The 25,551-nt window shown below is 46.5% G+C and overlaps 1 protein-coding gene across 2 annotated transcripts in view; it reads right to left on the bottom strand.

The window, feature by feature from the left end:
* The window catches only part of KDM3B (lysine demethylase 3B), a 47,645-nt gene that overhangs the window by 19,550 nt on the left and 2,544 nt on the right, over positions 1-25,551 (bottom strand). The window contains exons 2-12 of one of the 2 annotated variants that reach the window (XM_019535370.1): positions 23,857-23,970; positions 22,766-22,871; positions 20,853-20,977; positions 19,131-19,202; positions 17,564-18,139; positions 13,466-14,717; positions 12,527-12,728; positions 10,861-11,075; positions 8,942-9,094; positions 1,689-1,796; positions 1,023-1,150 (exon numbers count right to left, since the gene is read on the bottom strand). In XM_019535370.1, the coding sequence (XP_019390915.1) occupies positions 1,023-1,150; positions 1,689-1,796; positions 8,942-9,094; positions 10,861-11,075; positions 12,527-12,728; positions 13,466-14,717; positions 17,564-18,139; positions 19,131-19,202; positions 20,853-20,977; positions 22,766-22,871; positions 23,857-23,970 (3,051 nt within the window). The remainder of the gene's footprint in view (positions 1-1,022; positions 1,151-1,688; positions 1,797-8,941; positions 9,095-10,860; positions 11,076-12,526; positions 12,729-13,465; positions 14,718-17,563; positions 18,140-19,130; positions 19,203-20,852; positions 20,978-22,765; positions 22,872-23,856; positions 23,971-25,551) is intronic. The other variant, XM_019535371.1, reaches the window with a different exon arrangement.

The following is a 25,551-nucleotide window of genomic DNA, read 5'->3' as shown; positions in this document are numbered from 1 at the left end:
GTATAGCCCTCTATACCCGTGGTCCAGTCATGGGTGGAGTCCCACCAGGTCTCCGTTATCCCAGTGACATCATATTTCTTTGCACTGAGCAGGAGAACGAGCACCCCCGCGCCTCTCGGCTGCCCCGCCCGGCAGCCCCTGCCCGCCCTCCCATCCGACTGCGACCTCAGATCAGACGTGGCGACCCGCTGAATTGAAGCATATTAGTCAGCGGAGGAAAAGTCATTAGCTACAGGTGCCATTTCAGCCCTTCTAATGTCCTTCCTACATGCTATGCAGTTTCCCTAATTTATATTGCTATGTATTGGCTTTATTAGGATCTCATTTTGAAGAGTATCTTTTCGACTCTAGTGGACTCTCAACCCATTTCATCCTATTGATATATATAGTCCTGGCTTTCTAATCACAGTTTTTGGTCATAAGTATACTTGCTGAGATTTCCTTGCTGGTTTTTGAGAGTAGCATCCAAGCCACCATGCTTTTCCTTTCATCTTTCAACTTCAGCATCTTTTCTGACTCATTCTATTTTAATGAAATCTCCACTTGTGCTAATATTTGATTCCTTAACTTCCCCTAGGACACTGACTCCAACTATAATGTGGTCACTAGCATTCTTGATTAACGTCCGTCTTACTTAGCCTGACACGTCAGCTTTAGAGCTAGCTTTGCCAAGGACAAACAAAACAAAAAAACCCCAACAAAATCAACCAACAGTTAAAATACTGTGCACTAAGAACCAGATTCTCAAATTCTGGCCACTTATCTCACTTTACTGGTTTACATATGGATAGCTGAAGCTCCCCTGATCATCTTTGAATCTCTATTAAGTTTATTGAAAACAGCAAAATCAAATAGACCATAAAAAGCCTAATAGTTAGAAGGCGCTGAAGTAGTAAGACTTGCAATACATAGGAGGTTAGATTATGGACCATCTAATGCCACCCTTTGACTTTTAAAACTCTCTTCTCTAACATTCAGGGTCAAGTATAGTATTTCTACTCACAGACTCGCTGCTTACATACCTGTGACATCCCATTTGTGACAGCTGGTCTCAGTACGGATTTGTTCTGTCGGTTAATACATGGGCAGTTTGCTTTAATTCCCCATTTGCCTCGTGCTGCATGCACCATGTCTCCAATATTATAAAGGGCTGTAAGGAAAGTTAAATGTTTTGGTACTGGAGCTGTGTACAAATCTGGGAGAGACACTGACCCCAATTACTGCCACCTCACAGTGAAAGTCTTAAGGGTCGATGAAAGCCTCAAAACAAGATGCTTGCATACACTCCAGTGTACTGTGTAACAGTGCTCACATTGGTTCTGAAAGCTGGTCTTGTCAGGGAGATCCTACCATTGAACATTTCCCTGGCCTTCAGGTAGGATGCTTCCTATTACTCACTGTATTTGGTTACTAGTAGTATCTCTGAAAAAAGAGCACTGAGCCAAAACAAGAGCCACACGCTTTGGATGCATGTTATCACCTTTGGTAACAGCTTAGTCTCTCACAAACTATTTTCACCTCAATTCCCAAGCTTCCTTCAGCAGAACACTTTCTTCATCCAGGCACCCTCCTCCCTGCCTCCACTAAACAAGACAACAGCTAGAAAAACTAACTATCACACTTCCTTCTCTCCTGCCTCTTCAAACAGGAAAAGTTGTATAGAGTTTCCTTCCGGTTTCGAATATTACCTGTTCCAGGAATGATTTGGGTTGGCATAAGATTTTCTGGTTCATGAGACTGCCCCTTCGCACACTTCAGCCATGAGAAGACTTCCTCATCACCAATCTCCTCTGTTTCTGAAATGGTAAGAGCCAGACACTTTACTCTCCTAATAAGTCGCAGAATATTTATTTGTCACTGTTTCAATGAGTTTCATCTCCGAGCTGCACAATCAACAACAAACCCATCCTACCCTGGTGAGTACAGAATTAAGATGCTTCAGAACAAAATCCCCGGCAGCTCCCAGGGGCTCTGTTTTGCCCCTACCATCCACAGAAGGCTGTTAAAACCATTCTTTTGCACAGAAGTGTCCACTGAGGCCACACAGGTGCCTTGGACAGCCTCATCTCCTGCACTGAGGGTGTAACAGGTAGAATAGCCCCCCTCATCACACAGTTTCTTTCCCCCTTCAGATCCAGCTGTTATACAACTCCAGAATCACGCAGAAGAAACACAGTCATGCATGGACAAAGAATCTTGGATTCCAGTTACCAAACTGGTAAGTAACTCTGCTTTCCTCAAGTACTTGTTCCTATATAGTTGACCCTTTATTTTTTCAGCAAACAGCAAAGCCAACCTTGGGGAAGCTGCAAAAGGTTCAGCTCCTTGTAGCCAGAAGGATAGCACTGTAGACATTTAATTTACATAGACCAGCCTCTATTTTGGAAGACTGAGGTTAAGTGAAGAACCTAAGACAGCGTGTATTCTTATTTAAATAAAATGTCATTACTAGTTTTGTTGGGAATTTGATTGGGGGGGGGGGGGGCACGATGGGCAGAGTTGAATTATATCCTGTCAGTGTAAAAATGGGCTGGGATCTCCCTGGCTAGTGAAACTGCAACAAAAAGGAGGTTTTCATAGATACATATGCTATGGAATAGGATACCACAGAGATTCCTTAAATATAGGTCCCATTAAATCTGAAAGAACAACATTAATATTCCACAATGGGTACCTATGGAAATGGAACAGGTACCTACGGAAACGTACTGTGCTATAACTACTGTAGGCTTCAGTATCAATAGCAGGCATCTGAGAGTCGGTGACAACAGGAGAGATTCAGATTTCTCAGACTCAGTAGGATAGAGTACCTTGGTGTTAGACAAGAGGGCACCCTTAAGACCACTGCTGCTCTTGTGGAAGTTAGCAATGACAAAATGACTAGAACTAAGTACTTGACACTGATGCCAGGCAACGTTACAGCATCGAAGACAGAGGCACCACAGCAGCTGAGATGGAAGTTACTTAGCATACATATGCAGTACTAATACTCTGAAACAAGCTCCCTACAGAGGTCCAACACTACTCCCAGTTAGGCTGAGGAGCCTCTTTAGAATTGTGGCTTAAGCATCTTTCTAGCAGAGGTTTTGTTGGGAACTGGTCTCTAGCTTCAACAGAGGAGCCAGAGGAATGCTTTCCTTCCTATTAAAATGTAGTTTTAATGTCCCTAAATTAATTTTAAGCCTGGCCATAGGCGACTGGTGCCTCCCAAGTCTGGAGGGACACCAGATCACTGACGGGGAAGGAGGGTCCCCCAGTGGTCAATTGTCAAGCCAGGCGCTTCTTCCAGGGGGTGCACATGCACCCCCTGCGCATCGCCAATAAGCCTGGCTTAGGGAGATAGGACCCAAAACTATCTGAGCCCACACTCTGATAGCTGGTGTTTGTTAGAAGAGGAGGGCTGGACGTCAATCAGCTTCAAATGATTTAGTAGAAACATTTAGTAGGTCCCTAGCAGGCATGCTGCTGCTAGGGACTGCCCGGGTGGCACTGCCTACCTGCAGCTCCTCGGAGGTCACCACCCAGACAGAGCCCTGCCCCGACTGTGGGGGCAGCCTGGTGGGGACCCTGCAGCAGGGAGTGGGAGCCCTCTCACCTGTTCCTCTTGTGCCCACCTTTGGGCCCTGGAGGAGCAGAAGCAGGTGAGGGAACTCCAGGAGGCAGTGAGCAGGCTGAATGGGAGCAGGCAGGATGAGGCTGTGATTGACAGGTACTTCCATTCCTTACAGCTCCAGATGCCTACGGGAGAAACCCCAAGACAGGGATCTGCAGCAAAGGAGTGACAGACAGTCACCTCCAGACCCAGGCAGCAGGAGCAGGCGTCAGCTTCCCCATTGAGACCAGGGAAACAGGTACGAGGCCCTGGCAGCTTTGGTGGAGGATGCAGCAGAGGTGGCCACAGAAGAAGCAGTCCCTGCAACCCCCACTGGACAGACTGGAGGACTGCTGCCCAGCGAGAAGAAGAAACGCTGGGTTATTGTGGTGGGCAACTTGCTCCTGAGTGGCACGGAGGAGCCGATCTGCTGACCGGATCCTATGGCAAGAAAGGTCTCCTGCATGCCTGGAGCTAAGATCAGCAACATCACCGAAACAATTCCTGATCTCATCCGGCCCTCCGACTACTACCCCATGGTCCTTGTCCATGTGGGCACGAACGATGCGGCTGGGAGTAGTCGTGACCACATCGCAAAGGACTTCCACAAGCTGGGGGCCGAGCTTAGGAAGCCGGGGGCATGGGTGGTATTCTCCTCCATCCTTCCACTTGGAAGCAGCTGGTGGTACCAGGATGCCCGCACCAGGGCAGTCAACCAGCGGCTACAGAAATGGTGTCTTCGGGAGGACTTTGGATTCTACAGCCACGATCAGCACTTCCAGGGAGGAGGCTTCCTGGGATGGGATGATCTTCATTTCTCTCCTAGAAGTAAGCATCTGTTCTCCCACAGGTTGACTGATTTCCTCCGTAGAGCTTTAAACTAGGTTCAATGGGGAACAGGAAACCAGTGGTCGAGGCGAACCCAGGGTTGGCAAGCCACAAACAAGGCACCGGACAAAACCAGGTAGGCACTAAGGGGCACACTAGCCAACAAGGCAAAGGGGCACCAAGAGCACCCCTCGGAGGGGATAACATGTCTTTACACAAACACCAGGAGTATGGGGAATAAGCAGGAGGAGCTCACACTCCTACTTGCTAGCATCCAGTATGACCTGGTTGGCTTAACAGAAACATGGTGGGATTCTACTCATGACTGTGTGGTGGGCATTGAGGGGTACAGGTTGTATAGGCAAGACAGAGTGGGGAAAAAAAGGCAGGGGTGTAGCTCTCTGTTAAGGAGCAGTACACATCTACCGTTATCAAGGCAGGGGAAGAGGAGAGGGATACCGAGTCATTACGGGTCAGGATACAGGGGGGTCCAGGGGAAAAGGACTTGGTAGTGGGGGTCTAATTAGGATGACGAGCTAGATCTGGTACTCACCAGGCAGCTCAGGAGGCCGTTCAGGTGAAAGAAGCGGTAGTCATGGGAGACCTAAATTACTCGGACATCTGCTGGGAGTAGCAGACGGCCAAAACAAACCCCTCACATAGGTTCTTAAACTGCACGCAGAACCTCCACCTAACCCAGGAGGTATCCAGTCTCACCAAGGGTAACACTTTGCTAGACCTGGTCTTAGCAACAGGGGATGATTTTGTGGGGGACCAGCGAGCGCACAGTAGCCTGGGAGACGGTGACCATCATTTGGTCGCATTTACAATCCAACAAAAGGTGGGAAAAATAACCAGCAAGGCTAAAGTGTTAGACTTCAGAACGGCCAATTTCAGTTAACTTAGAAGGCTAGTTAGTGAGGTGGCTGAAATCAAGAGCATCGAGCATATGGGGGTCCAGGAGGATTGGCAGTTTCTCAAGGGAGTGAATCTTGGGGCACAAAGTGAGACTATTCTATTACACTGGAAAGGGAGAAGGGGTCTAAAAAGCCCCCTTGGCAGAACAGGGAACTCCAGAAAAGACTGAGGGCAAAGAAAGAGATTTATAGGTGGTAGAAGCGGAGGGCTTGCATACACCACCCTGGCACGCTAGTGCAGGGAGCCAGTTAGGCAGACCAAGGCAGGGCTGGAGCTTAGGCTGGCTACAAAAGTCAAGGACAATAAAAAGTCCTTCTACAGATACATAGCAAGCAAAAGGAAAGCGCAGAGAAGCACAGGGCCCCTGCAGCACAAATCAGGACAGTTGACAGCCAACACAGGGAAAAAGACGGAGCTCTTCAACAAGTTCTTCACTTCAGTATTCCTAAGTACTGGCCAGGGCAATTCCCCCAATTTGAACATACACAGATGTCTGGAAGGTACAAGACCACCAATGGTTAGTGCTCACAGAACCAGAGAAGTAGGGTTGGAAGGGACCTTGTAGATCTTCAAGTCCAACCCCCTGCCTAGGTGGGAGAAAAACTGGACTCAAATGAGTCCAGCCAGGTAGGCATCAAGCCTCTTCTTAAAGACCCCCAGGGTAGGAGTGAGCACCACTTCCCTTGGAAGTTGGTTCCAGCTCCTAGCTGCCCTAACTGTGAAGTAGTTCTTGAGGATGTCTAATCTAAACATCCTCTCCAACAACCTGTGTCCATGATTCCTTGTTATGCCAGGGGGCACTTGGGGAAACAGTGTCTCTTCTGGTCCCCCCCTAGTGAGTTCATAGACAGTCACCAGGTCCCCCCCTCAGCCTTCTCTTGTGAAGGCTGAACAGGTTTAGGTCCCGCAGTCTTTCATTGTAGGGTCTGCCCTGTTGTCCCCAGATCATGTGGGTGGCCCTCCTCTGGACCCTCTCCATGTTGTCCACATCCCTCCTGAAGTGGGGCGCCCAGAACTGGACGCAGTACTCCAGCTGTGGCCTGACTAGTGTCACATAGAGGGGGAGGATCACCTCCTTGGCTGTACTTGAGATGCACCTGTGGATGCACGACAAGGTCCGGTTAGCCCTGCCAACCATGACCTCGCACTGTTGGCCCATTTTTAAGAAGGGATGTCCCCCTCTGTGCGACACTGGTCAGGTCACGGTCGGAGTACTGTGTCCAGTTCTGGGCACCGCACTTCAAGAGGGATGCGGAGAATCTGGAGAGGGTCCAGAGGAGGCCACTCGCATGATTAGTGGCCTCCGTACAAAACCCTACGAAGGAAGGTTGAGAGATCTGGATCACTTCCGCCTTCTCAAGAGATGGCTGAAGGGAGACCTTGTAGCAGCCTATAAGTTTATCAAGGGAGGACAAGAGAGAGCTGGAGATGCACTACTTACCAGGGCACCCCTAAGAGTAACTAGGAATAATGGGTACAAACTAGTGGAGAGTAGTTTCATAGTTGATAGCTGATAGGGTCGGGAGGGACCTGAGCAGATCATCAAGTATGACCCCCTGCCATGAGCAGGAAAGGATGCTGGGGTCAAATGACCCCATTTGGCTAGGTGACTATCTAGCCTCCTTTTGAAGACCTCCCAGGGCAGGAGTGGGCCGTCCTGACTGTGAAGTAGTGCCCCCTGATGTCTAGCCTGAACCTACTCTCAATCAACTTGTGGCTGTTATTCCTAGTTACTTCAGGTAGTGCTCAGGGGAACAGGGAGTCTGCCAAATCCCACTGGTGCCCCCGGTAAGTTTATAGACAGTCATCAGATCCCCTCTCAGCCTTCTCTTGTGGAGGCTGAACAGGTTCAGGTACCATAGCCTCTCCTCGTAGGGTCTGCCCTGCTGCCCCCTGACCATGCGAGTGGCCCTCCTCTGGACCCCCTCCATGTTGTCTACGTCCCTCCTGAAGTGCGGCGCCCAGAACTGGACGCAGTACTCCAGCTGCGGCCTGACCAGTGCCACATAGAGGGGGAGGATCACCTCCTTGGACCTGCTCCAGATGCATCTGTGGATGCATGACAAGGTGCGGCTGGCCTTCTGGACCACGTCCCCACACTGCCGGCCCACGTTCATCTTGGCATCAGTGACGACTCCAAGATCCTTTTCTGCCTCTGCACTGACAAGAAGGGAGTTCCCCAGTTGGTGCCAGTTGTTCTTCCCCAGGTTCAGCATCTTGCACTTGTCGGTGTTGAATCCCATCCTGTTCTCATCTGCCCACCCCTGTAACCTGTCCAGATCTAGTTGTAGCCTGTCCCTCTCTTCTAGCTTGCCTACCTCTCCCCACATCTTAGTGTCGTCAGCGAATTTGAACAGGGTGCTTTTCAGTCCCTCGTCCAAGTCACTGATAAAGATGTTGAACAGTGCGGGCCTGAGGGCCGCACCCTGGGGGACTCCACTGCCCACATCCCTCCGGGTCGAAAATGACCCATTTGGCTAGGTGACTATCTAGTGACACCACCACTCTCTGGGTGTGGCCCTCTAGCCAATTTGGGACCCATGTGACTGTGTAGGCATCAATGCCACAATGGGCTAGTTTTTTAACGAGAATGGGGTGAAAGAGGGTGTCAAAGGCCTTCCCAGACTCCAGAAACACTATGTACACCGCGACACCTGCATCCAAGGATTTTGTGACCTGATCATAAAAGGCAGCCAGTAGATTCAGGTTAGACATTAGGAAAAAATTCTTCACAGTAATGGTGGCCAGAATCTGGAACGGGCTTCCAAGAGAGGTGGTACTATGACTTGGAGGTCTTCAAGAGGAGGCTAGATAGGCATCTGACTGGGGTCGTCTGACCTCGGTCCTTTTCCTGCCTGGGGCAAGGGGTTGGACATGATGATCCTTTGGGATCCCTTTCAACTCTACAACCTATGAATTTACAAACCATCTTCTCTTGCTCTTGAAATTCATTAGTATAAGATTTACAAGTTGTCTCACTTGTCCCTTTATTGGTATGGCTTTCCCCACAAGACAAAAAACAGTTTAAGTTTAACAGTTGAGACTTGAGGTTAGGCTACCCAAACTTCAGCACAAGTACAGAAAGAAGCTTCCCTTATAAATCTGTGTGAACAAGCAATATCTAGCATTTACAATAACATGCCATTAAAAATGGTTAAGGAGCGTACCAAGATCCAGACACACAACACGTCCACCTTGTAGCTACAAGTGGTAAGAGGAAACTGGGCAACAGCAGGTGCTGCAGCACACGTTCAGTTCCCACTGGAGCCCAAGGACACCAGGGGCATGCACAGTCCCAGAAAAAATAAACAAACACAGGTGGCCTCAAGACAGATCACATACATGGAGTGCAAGTATGCCAGAGGCAAATGTATATATACACATGGACAGGTATTCAGAGAACAAGGAGGATGAGATGACAACAGGTGCAGCCAGCAGTGACAGAAGCTTCTGCCACTATCGCCTCCCTTCTACCAAACCCTTTGAATCTCTCCCATCGCACACCAGCTCTTGCTTGGGGACCCCATCAGACCCCAGGGGTCACCTACCTGCCAACTGCCCAGATCAAAGAATACAAGAATCACAGAGAAAGCTGGTACTAACCACTTCGCGGACGATTCTTCCTCAGCCGGTAACAGTCCAGGCAGACTCCAAAACCACATTTGCGACAAACCCAGTGAATATTGAAGAGGGTTGTCTCACATACATCACACATCTCCCTCACGCCACGGACTGCTCGCTTCCATGCCACTTTCTCTAAAAAGAGAAGGAAGAACATTTCAGATTGGGGTTTTGTTTTCTTTTGTGGGGAGCTGCAGGGAGGGGGGTGGCAGCACGAGAGGGAGGAAGAGGCATAGGGGTCTGAGGATTCCACAAACCCACTGACCTAGCCTTAGCAGCCAGGCTTAGTTCTCCAGTGGGGTGAGATTCCGCAACACTTTCATCTCTGTTATTGCCCCAGGAGAGACCAGGTGCAGGAAAGCCAACAAGGAGTGCAGAGTTAACCCTCAGCTGTCACTGACTGGAGGGCCGAGTACACTCCACCACCACTCCAGGTCTCCATTTACATACCTGGGAGGCAGAAGCTGAAACTTGCTATCCACTGAAACACCAAGCTGTCCAGCAGCAGGTGCAGGAGCTTCAATTTGATGCCCTTCCCTAAAGGCAGCAGACTGGAAGTGATTTCCCCATGGAACAGAGGCGTTTCCTGTCTTTACTGTGTATGCATCTGGCAACCCACAGTTCTGTGACATTTTTTCAGAAGAGCCATAGAATTGGCTAATCTAGAGCAGATGTGTGTATATGCACATGATGCAGCAGATAAGTAGGTGCAGAATGTGTGTACCTGAAACGAGTGTAGCATGCTTACAGGCAGAAAGCCTGGGAGTGTAGTGAATGCTGTCTGAGTTAGAAACAGGATTTATAGAATTACTATACTACATGAAAAGGGTGTGAATTTGGCAAATTGCCAGAGTATGCAAATCTGCACGCATTTAAAAATGTGTGCAAGCCTGTAACAGCACAAAGCCTATGACTCACTAATGGCAGGCAGTCAGGAAAACAACCATGTTCCAATTTCAACCCGGGAAAGTGACTGGAATCATTTTACAGCCTAAATATACAAAGGCTGAAAAGCTGCCGACTTGGCAAAACACAACCATCTCTTATCAGTCCTAGAGCAGTAGAGACCATACTGAATTACAAAAACATTTCTGACTAAGTATCCTCTTCAATTATTCTAGAGTTAGAAAGTAGCTTTTTTTCCCTAAACCAAAGAAACTGTGACAATGTGCTTTGAGTCAAGCATCTTACCATTTGGATGCTGAAGCCTAAAACAGATCTTAATTATGAAGTCTGCCTTTGCTAGACTTGTAATTACTTGTTTTTGAGGAGCACTGAAACATGCATAGCGAGCACACCCAGTACAACGCTTCATAGAGACGTGCACTTTGACAGATAAACACTTGCATATCAGCCCTCTAAAACCAGCATCTTCACTAGGCGTGGCAGACTAACGCTTAGCTTTTTCTAGGGCATTTTGGGAGAAGATAACACAAAAGCTGAACTAATTTAATAGGATGGAATTCATGCAGTGAATTCAACGACAGTCTATTAGTTATCAGACTTCAGGATAAGCAATTCAAGTGTGTAGGGTTTTAGACACCAAAGTAAGGCCTCATTGTATCCTAAAGTACTTGGCAGTGTTATCAGAAAGTCAGGTTCTTTTCCATTTTCTCAGGACCTTCAACCAGTTACTCAAGGAACATAATTTTTTGTATTTCCTTATTTAAAACATGGAATTAGCAGTTTCAGGCAATTTACCATCAGCTCCCTTGTTAGGAAAAACTACTCTTTCCAAGAAGACAAGCTGGTCCTATAGTCAGATCTGCTACAGAAGGAGATGCACCCTCTTTCAAAGAAGGAAAGTATAGTCTTTGCAACTAGGAACTAAACTCTCTCTTCGGCTGCACTACACTGAATTTGCATGGATCTCAGCTAGAGGGGTAAAACCAGCAGCTTACGATGTGGCTCCACCATCATCATCGCCTCCTTTTCAGACATAACAAGCTGGCAGAACTGGTCCCCAACATTGGCCAGGATGTATTTAGAAGTTTCCAGGTCAATGCCCTCTGCAGGGGCGGAAGACGGAATCCACAGGCTCATCGCATCAGGGTCGCTCTGCTGGGGATTTAAGAATCCTTCTACTCGCAGGATACCCTTCCGCGTGAATATCAGTCTGAAACAAAACAGGATGAACTAGATAAGAAGCAGCAAAATAACTGAGAACTTCCCTCTGATGCCATCCCCCTCAGAGTGCACCTGGGCAGAGAAGGAAAGGCTTTTCTCTATAACTGTACAATCCGTGGAGTTAGCACTTCAGCCTAAGAGGACAGCTTGAGGCAACTGAACAGATCCCCAGTTACAGGCACTGGCAATAGGGAGCTGTGAGGTAACCAATTCAGTTTGAGAAACAGGAGGACTGAAAAAATGGCAAGAGGCTAAGCTGCTACAAGTCCCTGGGGCTTACTGGTTTGCTATGCAAGAGTATCCAGAGTCCTGCATGTAATTCTCCATGCTGTCTCTTAGTGCAAGTTATCTCCTAGCTTCTGAAGAAAAAACTACTGTGTGGGAACTGGAAAAAGGACATGGAGCTCTTCACTACTAGCCTGCACACAGACTGGTCTGTTCATCACTAAATTGCAGCTGACATTTGACAACTGGTTTCAGTACCTACTTATTCGGGGTGAACCCATCCCATCTTGTAAATGTTAAAAAACATGTTAAAAAAATCCTAGTCTTTCTAGGATTAGCGTCATTAATCTCAGCTGATGGAACTACCTTTAATTCACAGATACGGCCCTGCCAGATCACGATGTGCATGCGCACAGTCCACAACAGGTCAAAAACTTGCACTTCTGCTCCAGTCTGTTTTAAGAAAACTTTGTTCTCCAGCATGTCCAATCTAGCTTCTCATCCCACCTGGCTTCAAACAATGGAGGGAAGAGAAAGACATGCCTTCCAACCCCAGCAAGGAATACAGTATAATGTACAGAGGATTCACTGCTGCTTTATTTCTCTAGAAGCAACTAATCATCCATCTCCCAGCTACACGTCACTAGTTGGGTCAAGATTGATTAAAGAGATCAAGAAACACATATCCCTTGAGGGACCTGTGTACTCCCACGGCATACTGGGGGAAAAGGGAAAGAAGGGAAACACAAATGGACAGAGCAGGCTACTCCAAGAAATTGCTTCCAAGCCAACTTATCACATTTATACCAATACTAGCTTTGCACCGACAACTTCTAGCTATTTGTTAGCTAAATTAAATCTTACCTGCCCCAAACTCATTGAATAAAAACAGAAATGAGCAGTTACTTCAGTACCCTGCTACCCAGTAGTAACATTTCACTGAAGCAAATTAGGTATCCTGGGACTTGGCATGGAGTCAGCCAGTTAGCATCACATAGCTGTAGTTTTCAAGTGAGCTGGCAGAAATACATCTGCAATGGCAGCTGCCTTCTTTACAGAAGAACAGAACTCCAGCCAGGTGACAGGAAACAGGAAATGATCAAAGCCTTCCCTAAGATTCTCAGGCAAATTAGAAGCAGAAGCCCTAAGAACTGGGGACTTGAATAAGCCTGAAGCTCTGCAGCATTAGGTAGGAAGCAAGAACAGATTCAGCACCTCCGAAAATGGAAAAAGCGACAGGCCACAGTCGAGTCGTCTTGCTCTTGCTCCTTGAACTTGCGGTACCGCTCCAGACGGCACTCCCGGCACTTGTGCAGATGAGGGGCTACATTGATGCAAGAGCCGTCCTGGAGGAAAGGTTCTCCTGACTGCTTCAGCTTCCTCACTTTACTCATGTCTTTCAGCACCGACTGGCCAACTGTGTAGAAGGGGAAACATGAAAAATCCATCAAGCTACACCAGCAAACTACACCAGAAGCATCTATCTTCCCCCAGATAATCTCTACCAGTGCATTTCTGCCAAAAAAATTCTCCTAAGGTCTCCCTCCCCAACATGAGCAGGAGCACTTTTGCATATAATCTTCAGTCACATCACACCATTACAATGATGGCTATTTCAAATAGGAATATTGTAAAACAGATTAAGAATGGTTAATGGGGCTGAACACACAAAATACTGAAGAATTGAAACTGTCAGAAATTACAAGCCACAACCCCCTCACGCGAGCACGACAGTCTACCAGAACATCTAAGAGCAACAGCACAAAGAGTCCAGTCTCTCATCTCAGACCAGTGGCTAGTACTGCCTGCTTCAAATGGACCAGGATAATGGTCTTAGCTGTGGAACAAGAACATGCCCACAGGGAAATATTAGCAATTGTCATCAGTTCTGAAGCATGCCCATTAATTCCGTGTCCTGACACTTATGTTGGGGAAAATCATTCTTAGAGACTGCACCTGCCAATATCCTTAAGTCCAAAAATATCAAATCCATGCAAATCCAAACTTGGGCCCTTACTAATCTCCTGTGCACATGCTAGTTTACACCAGAGGGCACATCACATGGTTTACCATACAGGAGATGTGCTAGTGCAGAACACAGAATCCCTTCCCTTCATGTTTCCAAGCAGGTGTGCCCTGCCTTGAAGTCTTCACCTTTCAGGGGAGCTGTGCGAGGCCGGCCCTTTGGGGCCTGTTTCCCTTTTCCTTTTCCCAGTAGCAACTCAGCATTCCGTTCTGCATTGGGGCCCAGCTTCCCAATCAAGTGTTCTGGGATTCCCTTCAGACAAGCCTTGGCCTGCAGCTGCTCCTCAGAGTCACTCAAATCTGACAGGTCACTATTGGTACTAGAATCTGAGTCTTGTTTGGACGTCATGCTCCTCTCATCTAACGAGAACCTTTTCACAGCTTCAAAGGGGGCTCTGTTCTCTTGTGCAAACTCTGCCTGTGAAGAGAAAAAGCAAGGCGGGTGCCTGCCAAAGACGTTAGAAAAAGTTTTCAGAAGAGGGTTGTCCTGCTGCCCAGGCCCAACAGATGGTTTCTCTTCCGTTGGACTGGAGGAAAGAGTGGGCATCTCAATAGGCTGCGTCAGGATGCTGGTGGGCGAGCTGGAGCGGCCATTCCCCACCGTAGCAGGGCTCTGTACACCAACCAAGGCAGCCAGACCAGGCGGACCAGAAACCAGCTTGGAGGAATCGGTTGTTATAAACAAGGTTTTCTTCTTAGCAAAAGAAGAGTCTGTTGAGGTGAGCGATTCTGGCCAGCTAGAAGCGGCCTTGGGAGCCACAGTTGAAGAGGGTGTAGAAACTCCTGTCTGAGATGAAGATGCAAAGCTACCAAAAGGACCAAGTTCTGCTTTCTCAGCAAATGCCAGGAAAGGGTTTGCAGGCTCCTCCCGGGACAGTTTTGGGGGCTGTAAAAATAAATTTTCATGATTATCTGGGGGCCGAGGATTCAACAGGCTTCTCGAAAAAGCTGGAGTGAGGGTGGGCATTGACTCGGTTGGCAGCTTCCGGTCCACAGAACTGCCAGGCTGGGCTGCAGGCTTATTCTCTGCTGCAAGAAGACTTTTACCTTTACCAATCCCAGAGCTCAGGCTTTCTGAACACTGCTTGAACGAGTCCCGATTACAGGGCTCGTCAGCCAAACTCTCAGAGATGACTGTGAAGTAGTTACTGGAGGGCAAATTCTGAGACATACATTGGAAAAACAAGTTCTTTGACAGATCAGAATCTTTTGGAGACTCTTGCCCAGTGCTGCTGCCAAATGGAAATCCAGCAGGTTTGCTTTCTGTGGTCAGTACTCCATTTGATTGGCCTCTTCCACCCCCGAATGTCAAAGTTTGGGGAGCACTTGGAAGAGATGCTCCAAAACCAGAAGACGCAGCCAAAAGCGAGTTTCGGGAATTCTGCAACAAAATTGGAGAGAGTTAGCTAATGAGACAAATTCCTCAAAAAAGAGCTTAGTATCTACACTTCAGCAGTACTTTGTCTATCTTATTTCACAATTTCTTCACATGCCCCTTACTACTGCAGGAAGTCAGACCAGAAATCATTACATAAACAGCACCCGCTAAACTAACATTTACACAATGCATGACCTCTCTTCACCTATAAACTGATGTACCTAGCTGGTTCATATCAGTTACAAAATAAGAGTGCGCAGAGAAACTGAGTTTTTTTAACATGTGGGAATGGAACTAACAGATCAAATTGGGCTGACTCACGTATGGAAGTGATTTACATCAGCTAGTATGAAACTTCCATTTAAATTATTACTTTTTATCTTGTTTTGTATTTGTACAAAACAGTGATTTTCCTAAATGAGGATTTGAGTCCTCCTCTCAGACTGGCAGCCAAACATACGTACCTACAACTAAGCCATTCAGCCTTAACATGGTGGGGTTTTTTTCTTTGAAGTGAAGAGGAACAGTGCAGGCAACTACTTGTAAACCACTGCTCAGCATGTATTTATTCAGTTTCTTATTTCTTACGTTTTCCTCATGGAGAAAAATGCATTTCTTATTTGCTAGATCAGGGGTCAGCAATCCCCGGTACGCATGTCAAGCATGGCACGCAAGGCCATTTTGCTCCGTAGGCCACAGCCAGCCCCGGCTCTGGGTAGCTGCTGGAGCCCAGGCTGCTCCCAGCCGGGCTTGCAGCGTCCCAGCCGTCTGCTGGGAGCAGCCCAGGCTCTGTGGCTGCAGCAGCTACCCAGAGCCGGGAGGCTCTAAACAGCTGCGCCAGGCTCCGGAACCCCGGCATCAGCTCCGTACCGGCGCATGCAAGAGAACAGGCCCTATGAAGAGAGGCTGAGAGCCATGGGACACCATAACGATTCTGGAAAAGTAAAGGCTCAGGGGGGACCTAGTGGCTGTTTATAAGTACATAAGGGGTATACATCAAGATCTGGGAGAACGTCTGTTCACCAGAGCGCCCCAAGGAAAAACAAGGGCCAACAGTCAAACTCCTACAAGACTGTTTTAGGCTGGACATAAGAAAAAATGTCTTTATGGCCCAAGCCCCCAAGACCTGGAACAGACTCCCTCCAGAAGTGGTGCAGGCAGCTACCCTGGACTCATTCAAGAAACGCTTGGATGCTTATCTTGCTGGGATCCTTTGACCCTAGCTGACTTCCTGCCCCTGGGGCAGGGGGCTGAACTTGATGATCCTCAAGGTCCCTTCCAGCCCTAATGTCTACGAATCTATGAACGTTGCTGACGCTCATCGAGCTTGTAATCCTGTGCAACTCGTGTTGTTGGTGCAGTTAAGGGCCATAGGATGTGGAACTGCTGCCTACCAGCATCGTGGCAAAAGGTTTCTGCTTACATAGCCTTTTCTGTAGCCTTATGATACTACACACTCGTGTTTAGTGTACTGACTACTGCCGGTCTTCCTATGTTACTGCCTCCCAGAATTCTCCCTCCGAGTATGCGTATTTACAGTATGTTTTCTTCTTTATGTATTTGGTGACTCTATATGATCTATAGATCTAGTCTCTTCGTGCCTCATTAATTGCCTCAGTCTCTCCAACTATAACTTCTGATTTAGAATCTCCTATAGTTTTAATCCATCATAACATGTATTCAAGCTATAGTAACCCTGGGTTTTGTAAGTCTTTTCTATTAACCTGTTTTGAGAGCCAAAGATTTTGACAGTCCTCTTCCATTATTTTATCAGTACTTCTGAAGAACACTCAGACTAAGGAGGGAGGACTTGTGAGGCTAGCTTTTTCCTAGCACGTAATCTTATGCAGATACCTCACAACCAAGGACCTGAGTATACTGTGGTAGGCCAGACCAATTCATAGAGTTTCAGACTGTCTACAGATTAAGGAAGACAGAATTATTATATCACAAATTTCATGTATAAAAATATTCTTGACCACAGGACTATAAGTTTTAAATGAAGGTTAGCTAAGGGCTCATCATAAATTATTGGGCCACGGTCAAAAATGTCTTCTGGTACACTAAGCTCTCATACCCTAAAATTCCCCAACTCTCCCCTACCAACTTTGAAGACCAACACAACAGTGACTCCTCTCCAAGAAAAGCTCTGTTAGTAGTTCCGTTACTCTGCATTTCTTTTTAAGCGGTTAAACAAATATTATACAGTCCTTGAGATTCACAGCCAAGTGGCTTCCTTCTGCCTGCAACTTAGCCCTTGTAGGCTGTGCATGGGCTGACGGTAGTTAAGTTGCAGCCCCTGGGCTCTCACCTGGCTGCTGCTCCCCCTCCCTTTCCAGGGAGCAGAGCAATGCAATGCAGGGAGCTAAAGGCAAGTCCAGGCAGCATGTAGCAGCGGAAACTGATGGTAAGCCTGTGTTGCGTGCAGCAGGGGTAGGGGAAAAAAACAAATATCAGGGCTAAGGGAAAGAGTGGGGGGGAAGAGACTGTGCCTGCATGGGGGAAGACACTGGTGCAGCGGAGGGGATGTCCATGGGGAGCAGCAGGGGGAAAGGGGAAGCATCTGCATGCCGCATGGTCCAGTGGCCTGCATGGTGCAGTACCCAGAGGCTGAAGTTGGACAGCCCTGGTTTAGAAGAGGTGTCCCTTAGTTCTTTTCCCAGTCAGTGGCTAAAAAAAAGAAACGAGAGGAACTGTTGGGAAAGACAGAGGTCCCCAAATGGCAAACCTTTTAGAACTACCTATGTACAAATGCCCAATGGGAACCTATTTCATTAGATGCTTAGAAAATACATTTTCCCTGCATTTCCTAGTTTTACTCTGAATCTTCAGAGCTGCAAACGACTCACCTCTCCCTGAGCCTGTGACCGGCTTTTTGATTTCTCCTGTCCAGAAACCGCTGACATACCAGTATCTGAGATCCTCACAGTTGTGGGCGTCAAAGTAGCTGTAGTAACAACTGTTGCAGCAGCCGCCATGTTTTGGCCAACCTGTTCCAGTGATTTTCCTGCCTCTTTACAACCAGCTCCAACCAGCAGTGCTTGACCAGCCACTGAGGAAAAGGGAGTGAATGGTACAGGTGTCTCACCACCAACTGGTTCATCCTGGACTACCAGAGTTCGGCCATTCTCTTTGGTGTAAGTGGCAAAGCGAATATTGCGATTAATTGGAGGAACAAATGGAGGCAGCTGCTTGGCCCTTGGATCCAGCCCTGCATCGCTACTGGTGCCTCCTTTCCAAGGGCCACTGCTTGCCTCGCCTCCGTCACTCCCATTACTATCTGCTTCACCCCTCTCTTTTAGCTTCTTTGTTGCAGGATCACACCCAGGGTCCGAAGCCGTTTTCCTCCTTCGTCCATCCTTTCCCTCCAGACACTCGCGTTTCTTTTTCCCTTTTGAAGATTTAGCTGCTTTTACACCTCCACCCTAGAAGAAGTAAAATTATGCAATTATTACAAAAGGTCCCCCTGGCTGTGTCAAGAAAACCACAACCATTCCCTTCCCAACTCAATGGAAAGCAGTCCGTATGCTGGAACAATTAATGTGTTACTCTATTCTACTCTAGATACTGCTCTGGCAACTTTTAATACAGGAAACTGTAAGGAGGCAAAAAAAGGTAAGCCCTTGTCCTTTTTATGTTAGAACAGGGTCATCAATAAACACAAATAATCTTTTCATTAACTGACCGACATCAAGCAACATTATAGTGGCAACACCAGTACAGCAGACCTTAAAGAAACAGAAAGCCAATGAAAGTAATGACTGCGAAATACTTATGGTTGAGAGCCTGAACTATGAAACCATTTATACAATGCATCTTACTGCTACAAGTAAATTGCCACCACTTTCTTTTAGGACAAAGCTTTTGGTCAAACACAGCTGCCAACATTGCCAGGATTCTGCAGGAGGCAGCCTGCACTACGCTGCAAAGAGCAAACGTGCGGCTCCGAACTTCAAGTAGAAGCATCATTTAAATGAGGAGGGCAGATCCCAGACTGCTGTGGCCTGAAGTTACAGAGTCTGCTGTGTGGGGACCAGCCATGACCCTCTCTCAACAAGGTCCTAAAGGAGGATAGGAATGTTTTCCTACAATAAGAGAAAATGACCAGCAGGACCCACCGTCAGAAAACCTCTTACAATGAAAGATGACATGTCCAAATGCCAAGAGCCACCAAAAATCATTTCTAACTTTGTAAACCAAAAGCAAGCCTGTGCTGACAGAAAATGGATCTTTAAGGGAAACCAAGAAGATAATCGGATTAGCCATCACAGCGCAACACAACACCCACTTCTCCCCTCCAGCAGAATTCTGATGCCCTCAGCGAAGAGCACCCATTGCAGTTCTTTTTTATCAAGTGACTTCAAAGACTTTCCAAAGCTCCAACTGTATATGCAGAGACCTGATAAATAACAGTACCTCATTGGAAGGAGCCGAGTTGTCCATCACCACATGAATAAGTCGAGGATCCACTGACTTTATCTCACCACTCTGATTTTTATGGGTGTGGGCAGCGAGAAGCACAGGAGGAAGGAAGAAACGCATTGAATCAAGTTATCAGCTTGGAGACTACACCAAACAGCCCATCCCACCCCTTTTCTCTACCTCTCGTACCCTGTTTCCACTTCCTTGCTAGCCTGTCTTTCATTTACCATTTTAATGGTTTCACTTTTTCTTCAATTATGTGGCCCTCAAACTTGGCTCTCCCTTTGTCTGCATTCATATACTTGCCCCGCTGAGCACTTTGGGCACACTTTGGCCACGAAGCATACTCCCCTGTAAATGCATTCTCTTCTCCCTTCCTTTCTTTCTAACCTGGCAAGGAAGTGACTCAGTTTACGTGACCCATTCCCTAGCAGCCTCGCCCAAACACAGGAGATTGGAAACTAGTCCATTAGAAGATTCAAGTCAGGTGGTTTCTTGATCAATGACTTAATATTCACTTTCTACTCAAGTGTCACCCTGCCCCACAAAAAGCAGCAATAAAGCATCTCTTCTATCGAGACTGTCTCCCCAGATTTAATCAAACAGAAGATACATGGATACAAGAACCCAGTTCAGAGGCAGAGACCTGAAGCTCCCACAGCAAGCAATAATGGCCAGAAACACCCTTCCCACTCCAGGGTTTGAGGCAGCAGAGTGGGCATCTGTAGGGATGGGAGGGAACATGGGAAAAAATATTCTCTTTTGCAGGGACAGTGAATGGGGGTGGAGAAGTGAGACTAGGTTGGACAGGAGGGATCCTCTCCTAACTAACAGCCAGGGAAGCAGGAGCGAGTGGGGCAAAATAGGCTGTGTTTGAATTTGGAGGGAGGGGGGTGTTATTTTGTTATACTCTCTTGTATTATTTTATTATGCTTTAAGTTTTGTTTTTTATTGAAAACCACTCAGCCCTCTCTGGGAAGGGCAGCATAAGCAGTTGATAAAAAAATAAATACATAATAAAAAAATTACGACAAACATATTCAAACAAAAAATACTCTATACATTATCCAACTCTGGAGTTAAATCCAAATAATCTAATCAGACATTTTTGCTGGCTGTTCTTTCCTGGGTAAGAAGTACAATAATTAATGGTGTCAATAAAGGTTCACCATGCTATCAACCACTTGGAACTGACATGACGACTGGGATTTGGGAGAAGCTAAAGAGTCTGCAACTTTAGCTCAACAAAAAACAAAACAATAACTTAGGTTACACTTATGTGTCTTCCCCTAGGGTATATTGTCAAACAAATGCAGCATGTGGGATGGCAATTTCTGTAACTCATGTAACCTATGAAGTAGCTGCCAAGAAAGAAGATACTTCAAAGCCACATACACCAATGGAAAAATACATGTTTCCATTCAGCAGACTCTCTATCAGAGTCATTTCCATTAGTTTTTTTCCACCCTACAGTAGCTTGTTCTCAACAAAGATCACTCCCATACCCTCTCCCCTACCAGAATTGCTGAATTGTGTACTGTCTTTTTATTATGAAGCCTGTGGACGTTTTATCCAGAAAGCACCGGGTAAATGATTACACATTTAAGAACCAGTAGCCAAGAACAAATAAATGCAGTTTTTTTGAAAAATAAGTTCACTAGGTGATGCAACAGAATCACATTTCAGAAGCCCAAACAAAATGTATCAGATCTTCACCTCAGTTACAGACACCTCCATAAGGCGAGTGATGGGGTCTTGATGGCTCACCACACCACAAAGCCAACTGTTTTCATCCTCCGGTTGGTACACCTTCACCCGTTGGCCCTGAACACTGTAAGGACCTAGAAAAGACACACAGTGATTGAATATACCTTTGAACAAATTATACTGACTGTACCATTACAGGTATATAATACAGGTAGTAATATATATAGCTTGGGGTTGAAAGTACCAGTACTCTGGTGCAAGGAAACAGATTACAAGTTTTATTAGAGCTTCTGCTGGTTGCAAAAAGCTGTACTCTGTAAGCACAAGTCTCTGAATAAAAATGACCAGCAGCCTCAGGGGTCTTCACATTTGTTTCTCAATGATTCTCAGATCAAGTTTCTTAAGTTTATCAGAATTTTCTTCTGGATAACTGAACACCCTCCTCCAGCTTTGCAAACATGCACCAAATTCTAACTCCCTTCTCTTCACTTTTGCTCCATCACCTACAAACAAATTAATACTTAGAAAAATGAATGTGTAGCCACATAGCAAGTAATACAACCTAACTGTCAGCTTTGTTTGTTCTACTCTTTCTTCTATTTGTGACCCTCATTTGCTGGGCAGACACTGCAAGGCTGCCATTTGGAACAAGGCTGCCACTTATCTGTAGCTGAAGCATTAAGTATAGGTGGAGCAGACCAGCAGACTTATGTAAACCAAACAACGGGTTTTGCGACCTGAACAGAGCATGAGTCCACAGTTCATCCAGAGGTAAGAATTTTTTCCTGCTATAAAAGCCAGTATGTGGAATTCATCTCCTGGCTCCCCACTAAACCTACAAACAAAGAACTTGCCTGAACAAAGGAAGAAAAGCAACTCAGACCACAGGGGCCTGTTTAGTCTAGTATCCTGTCACTGACTGTAAATTACGAGATGACCAGCTCATTTGAGGAGCATTGCCTTAAACGGAGAAGGCATGCTTATTAAGCCAAAATCAGTTTTGCTAATATCAAAGTCACTAGCTCCCCAGTAAGATCCACATCACACCCCCGTAATGCAGTGTCCCTGGGGCAGACATCAGCAGCATGGACCCAACTGCACCAAAAGCCACAAGCTTCCACTGGTCAAGCTGAAGAGCCCAGGCTGCTAATCAAAGGTTGTAGCAGAAGCAACGCTACATGGTCTAGGCACTAGACCAGGGGCGGGCAATTATTTTGGGCAGAGGGCTGCTTACTGAGTTTTGGCAAGCCATCAAGGGCCACATGACAGGCAGCCAGGGGCAAATAAGTATTAATTTTCTTAATTTTGTGGGGGGGCCCCACCGGCCAGATACAATGGCCTGGCGGGCCAGATCTGGCCCCCAGGGCGCATTTTGCCCGCCCCTGCATTAGACCGTCAGAATACCACATAGCGCAAGTCTGGATCAAATCCCATTTAACATTCCAGTCATTTATGAACACAGAGCTGCTAAGGTTAGTCCCCTATGTTTCCCCGTAGTCATGTTCAAGATGCTATCATTAGACTTTGAGACAAAGTAGTTTTCTTCAGTTGCAGAGAACTCAAAGACAACCAGAGGGATTCGGTTCTAAATTCCCACAAAACCCAGCTCCAGGCAAAAGCTAAACATGTTACATTTCAAATCTAAAAATCTGATTATTTGTAAATACTGACTTACACTGAAAGAGGTTTTGGCACTTCAAATAGAGAAAACAGTCATTTTCCCAGCCGAAGGCACTTTGACACAGATGATTAACCTCATGTCACAAAGAACTCAGGACACATTATCTATGAAAGTGGAACTTTCAAATATAGCCAGCCATACGTATCGCTTTGACTCCTTTTCTCAACAAAACCCAAGCATAAGTCAGTACTCTGGTGACACAATCAAAATCATTCTGAAATGAAAAACCAGTCAGTTTTACCTCTGCTAAAAATTTCCTGGAGCTTCTGGTCACCAATCAATGCATTGACAGATTCTCGCAGGGCAGGCTGCTCCTGCAGAATTTGATTCTGACTCTCCGTTCCCATCTGTCAGCAATGGAAGAAATCACAAAACATTTTGAATGGAAGATTCAAAACCTCTCAAGACTCAGATTCATAGATGTTAGGGTTGGAAGGTCATTGAACCCAACCCCCTGCCCTGAAGTTTCATAGTTAGTAGGGTAGGAAGGGACCTGAGCAGATCATCAAGTCCGACCCCCTGCCATGGCAGGAAAGAGTCCTGGGGTCAAACGACCCCAGCAAGGTGATTGTCTAGCCTTGTCTTAAAAGACCTCCAAGGTAGGAGCCAGCACCACCTCTCTTGGAAGTTGGTTCCAGATCCTAGCCACCCTCACCGTGAAGTAGCGCCTCCTGATGTCTAATCTGAATTTACCCTCTGCCAGCTTGTGACCATTATTTCTAGTCACTCCTGGTCGTGCTCGGGTGAACACCCCCCTGCCTGTAAGTGTGTTGGTGGTTCTTTTTGCCCAGGTGCAGCACTTTGCATTTGTCTTTGTTGAACTACATCTTATTTCATTCTCCCAGTTTTCCAATCTGTCCAGATCAGCCTGGATCTGTTCCCTACCCTCTGGTATGCTAACTTTGCCCCATATTTTGGTATCATCTGCGAACTTGGCCACGGTGCTCTTCATGCCAAGACAGTAGATAGCAGAAAAGTTGCACTATTTTACATTACATCCTGAAAACTTCCAACGATGGAAACTGCACATAAAGCTGGCACCTCTGCTCTGAGACTTGTGTGAAAAACATCTGACCTCCACCCAAACCAGAGAAAACTAAGCAACCTCTCTCAATATGTCAAGAACTTGATCGAGACCTGCAGAAGCAGCTTTGCAACTCCCATAGTAATCATTTACTCTGTATATGGAAGAAGGTCTAAATGCTACTGATTTTTACAACAGCAGAAAAACAAGAACCAAAATACTTGAGGAGGGTTTCCTGATTTGGAAAGAGTGATCCTGACAAGCAGGGCAAAGTGAAATCTATGTTATAAACATACTTAATCAAGTACCTGAAAAAGACGTAGTCCACTGGCATCAGACAGGAACCTTAGGTGCCGGTCCAGAAGAAACTCCACTGGAACCACAGAGCCTAAGCCCAGCTTATCTACTAAAGGAGTGAAAGTCTGTGAAGAAGAAAAATGGAGGTCAGCAAAAAGGCTGGGAAAACCTTCAGACGTAGGTGATCCTCTCCAGCAGTTCTCAAACTTTCAGTGGATAAAATAATCTTTTGTAAAATACATTCTTCCCAAAGCAGCAAACACTTTAAATGCATACTGCATAAATATTGTGGACAAAGAACAAGAAGAACCCAAGCTTCAGTAATTTAGAAAAAGGGCCGAGTAAAATAATTTTGCTTTCTCCAGGGCTCCTGGCAGTCAGCTTTGGTAAGACAAGGAACTAGAATTAAATTATGAATCACTAAGACTCTCTCTCTCAGTGCTTCTAAGGAGCTTCAGCAACTCCTGATGAGAGGTCACATGAAAGCAACATGACCTACAACCTTTGTTCGAACTCAAGGCACAATTCAAATGAGATGTTCTTTTGGGTGTGGGTACTACTAGAGCACATCCCAATGCAGCACATTCTTTGTACTGCACTTGTAATAAAAATCTGTGATCAATAATTCTAAGTATTCCAGGAAATCGCAGACATAACTATTTAACAAGGACAAGTTTATACTCTCATTCCATGTAAAAGTAAACGCTCTTTTGGATTGACTAATGAAGGGAAGCATTACTTGTTACTATAACTGTCTGAAAAATAAGTGCATGTTAGGTCAAAGAATCATAGAATAGTGGGGCTGGAAGGGGACCTCATAAGGTCATCTAGGACCTCATAAAGCCCTGCCCAAGGCAGGATCATCCTTCACTAAACCATTCCAGCTAAGTGCCTGTCTAACCTGCTTCTGAAAACTTCCAGGGATGGAAATTACACAATTTCTCTAGGTGCCTGTTCCAAATGCTTGACCACTCAGTCATAAAGTTCTTCCTTGGAAATCTCCAACGAAAATTTCCCCTGCTGCAGCTTAAGGCTATTGCATCTAGTCCTGTCCCCTACAGCCAGAGAGAAAAGCTCATCTCCATCTTCTCTATAATGACTCTTTATAAAGATTGTTAGCAACCTCCCACCCGCAACCCCGTCTTCTCTTTCGCAGACTAAACAATCCTAGTTCTTTCAGCCTTTTCTCATAAGACGGGCTTCCCAGACCTCTTATCACTATTGTTGTTCTCCAATGGACTCTTTCATATCTGTCTCCACCTTGGAGTGTGGGGCCCAGAACTGGACACAATTCTCAAAGGTGAGGCCTCACTAGTGCTAAACAGAGCGGAAGAATCATAGAATCAGAGACAGCGAAGGCTGGAAGAGACCTCAGGAAGTCACATCTAGTCCAACCTCCTGCTCCAAGCAGGACCAGTCCCAACTACATCATCCCAGCCAAGGTTTTGTCAAGCCAGGCCTTAAAAACCTTCAAGGATGGAGACTCCACCACATCTCTGGGTAGCACTGGAACAGGTTTCACCACCCTCCTAGTGAGAGAGTTTTTCCCTAATATCCAGCCTCAACTTCCCTTGCTGAAACTTGAGCCCATTGCTCCTTGTACTTATAGTTTCATAGTTTCTAGAGTCAGAAGGGACCCGAGTAGATCATCTAGTCCGACCCCCTGCCATGGCAGGAAAGAGTACTGGGGTCAAACGACCCCAGCA

This window comes from Crocodylus porosus, unplaced genomic scaffold (genome assembly GCF_001723895.1).
Source record: "Crocodylus porosus isolate Cpor-Errol unplaced genomic scaffold, CroPor_comp1, whole genome shotgun sequence".
NCBI lineage: Eukaryota > Metazoa > Chordata > Crocodylia > Crocodylidae > Crocodylus > Crocodylus porosus.
The sequence above is the reverse complement of the archived record's forward strand: the minus strand, read 5'-3'. Positions and strand labels throughout refer to the sequence as shown.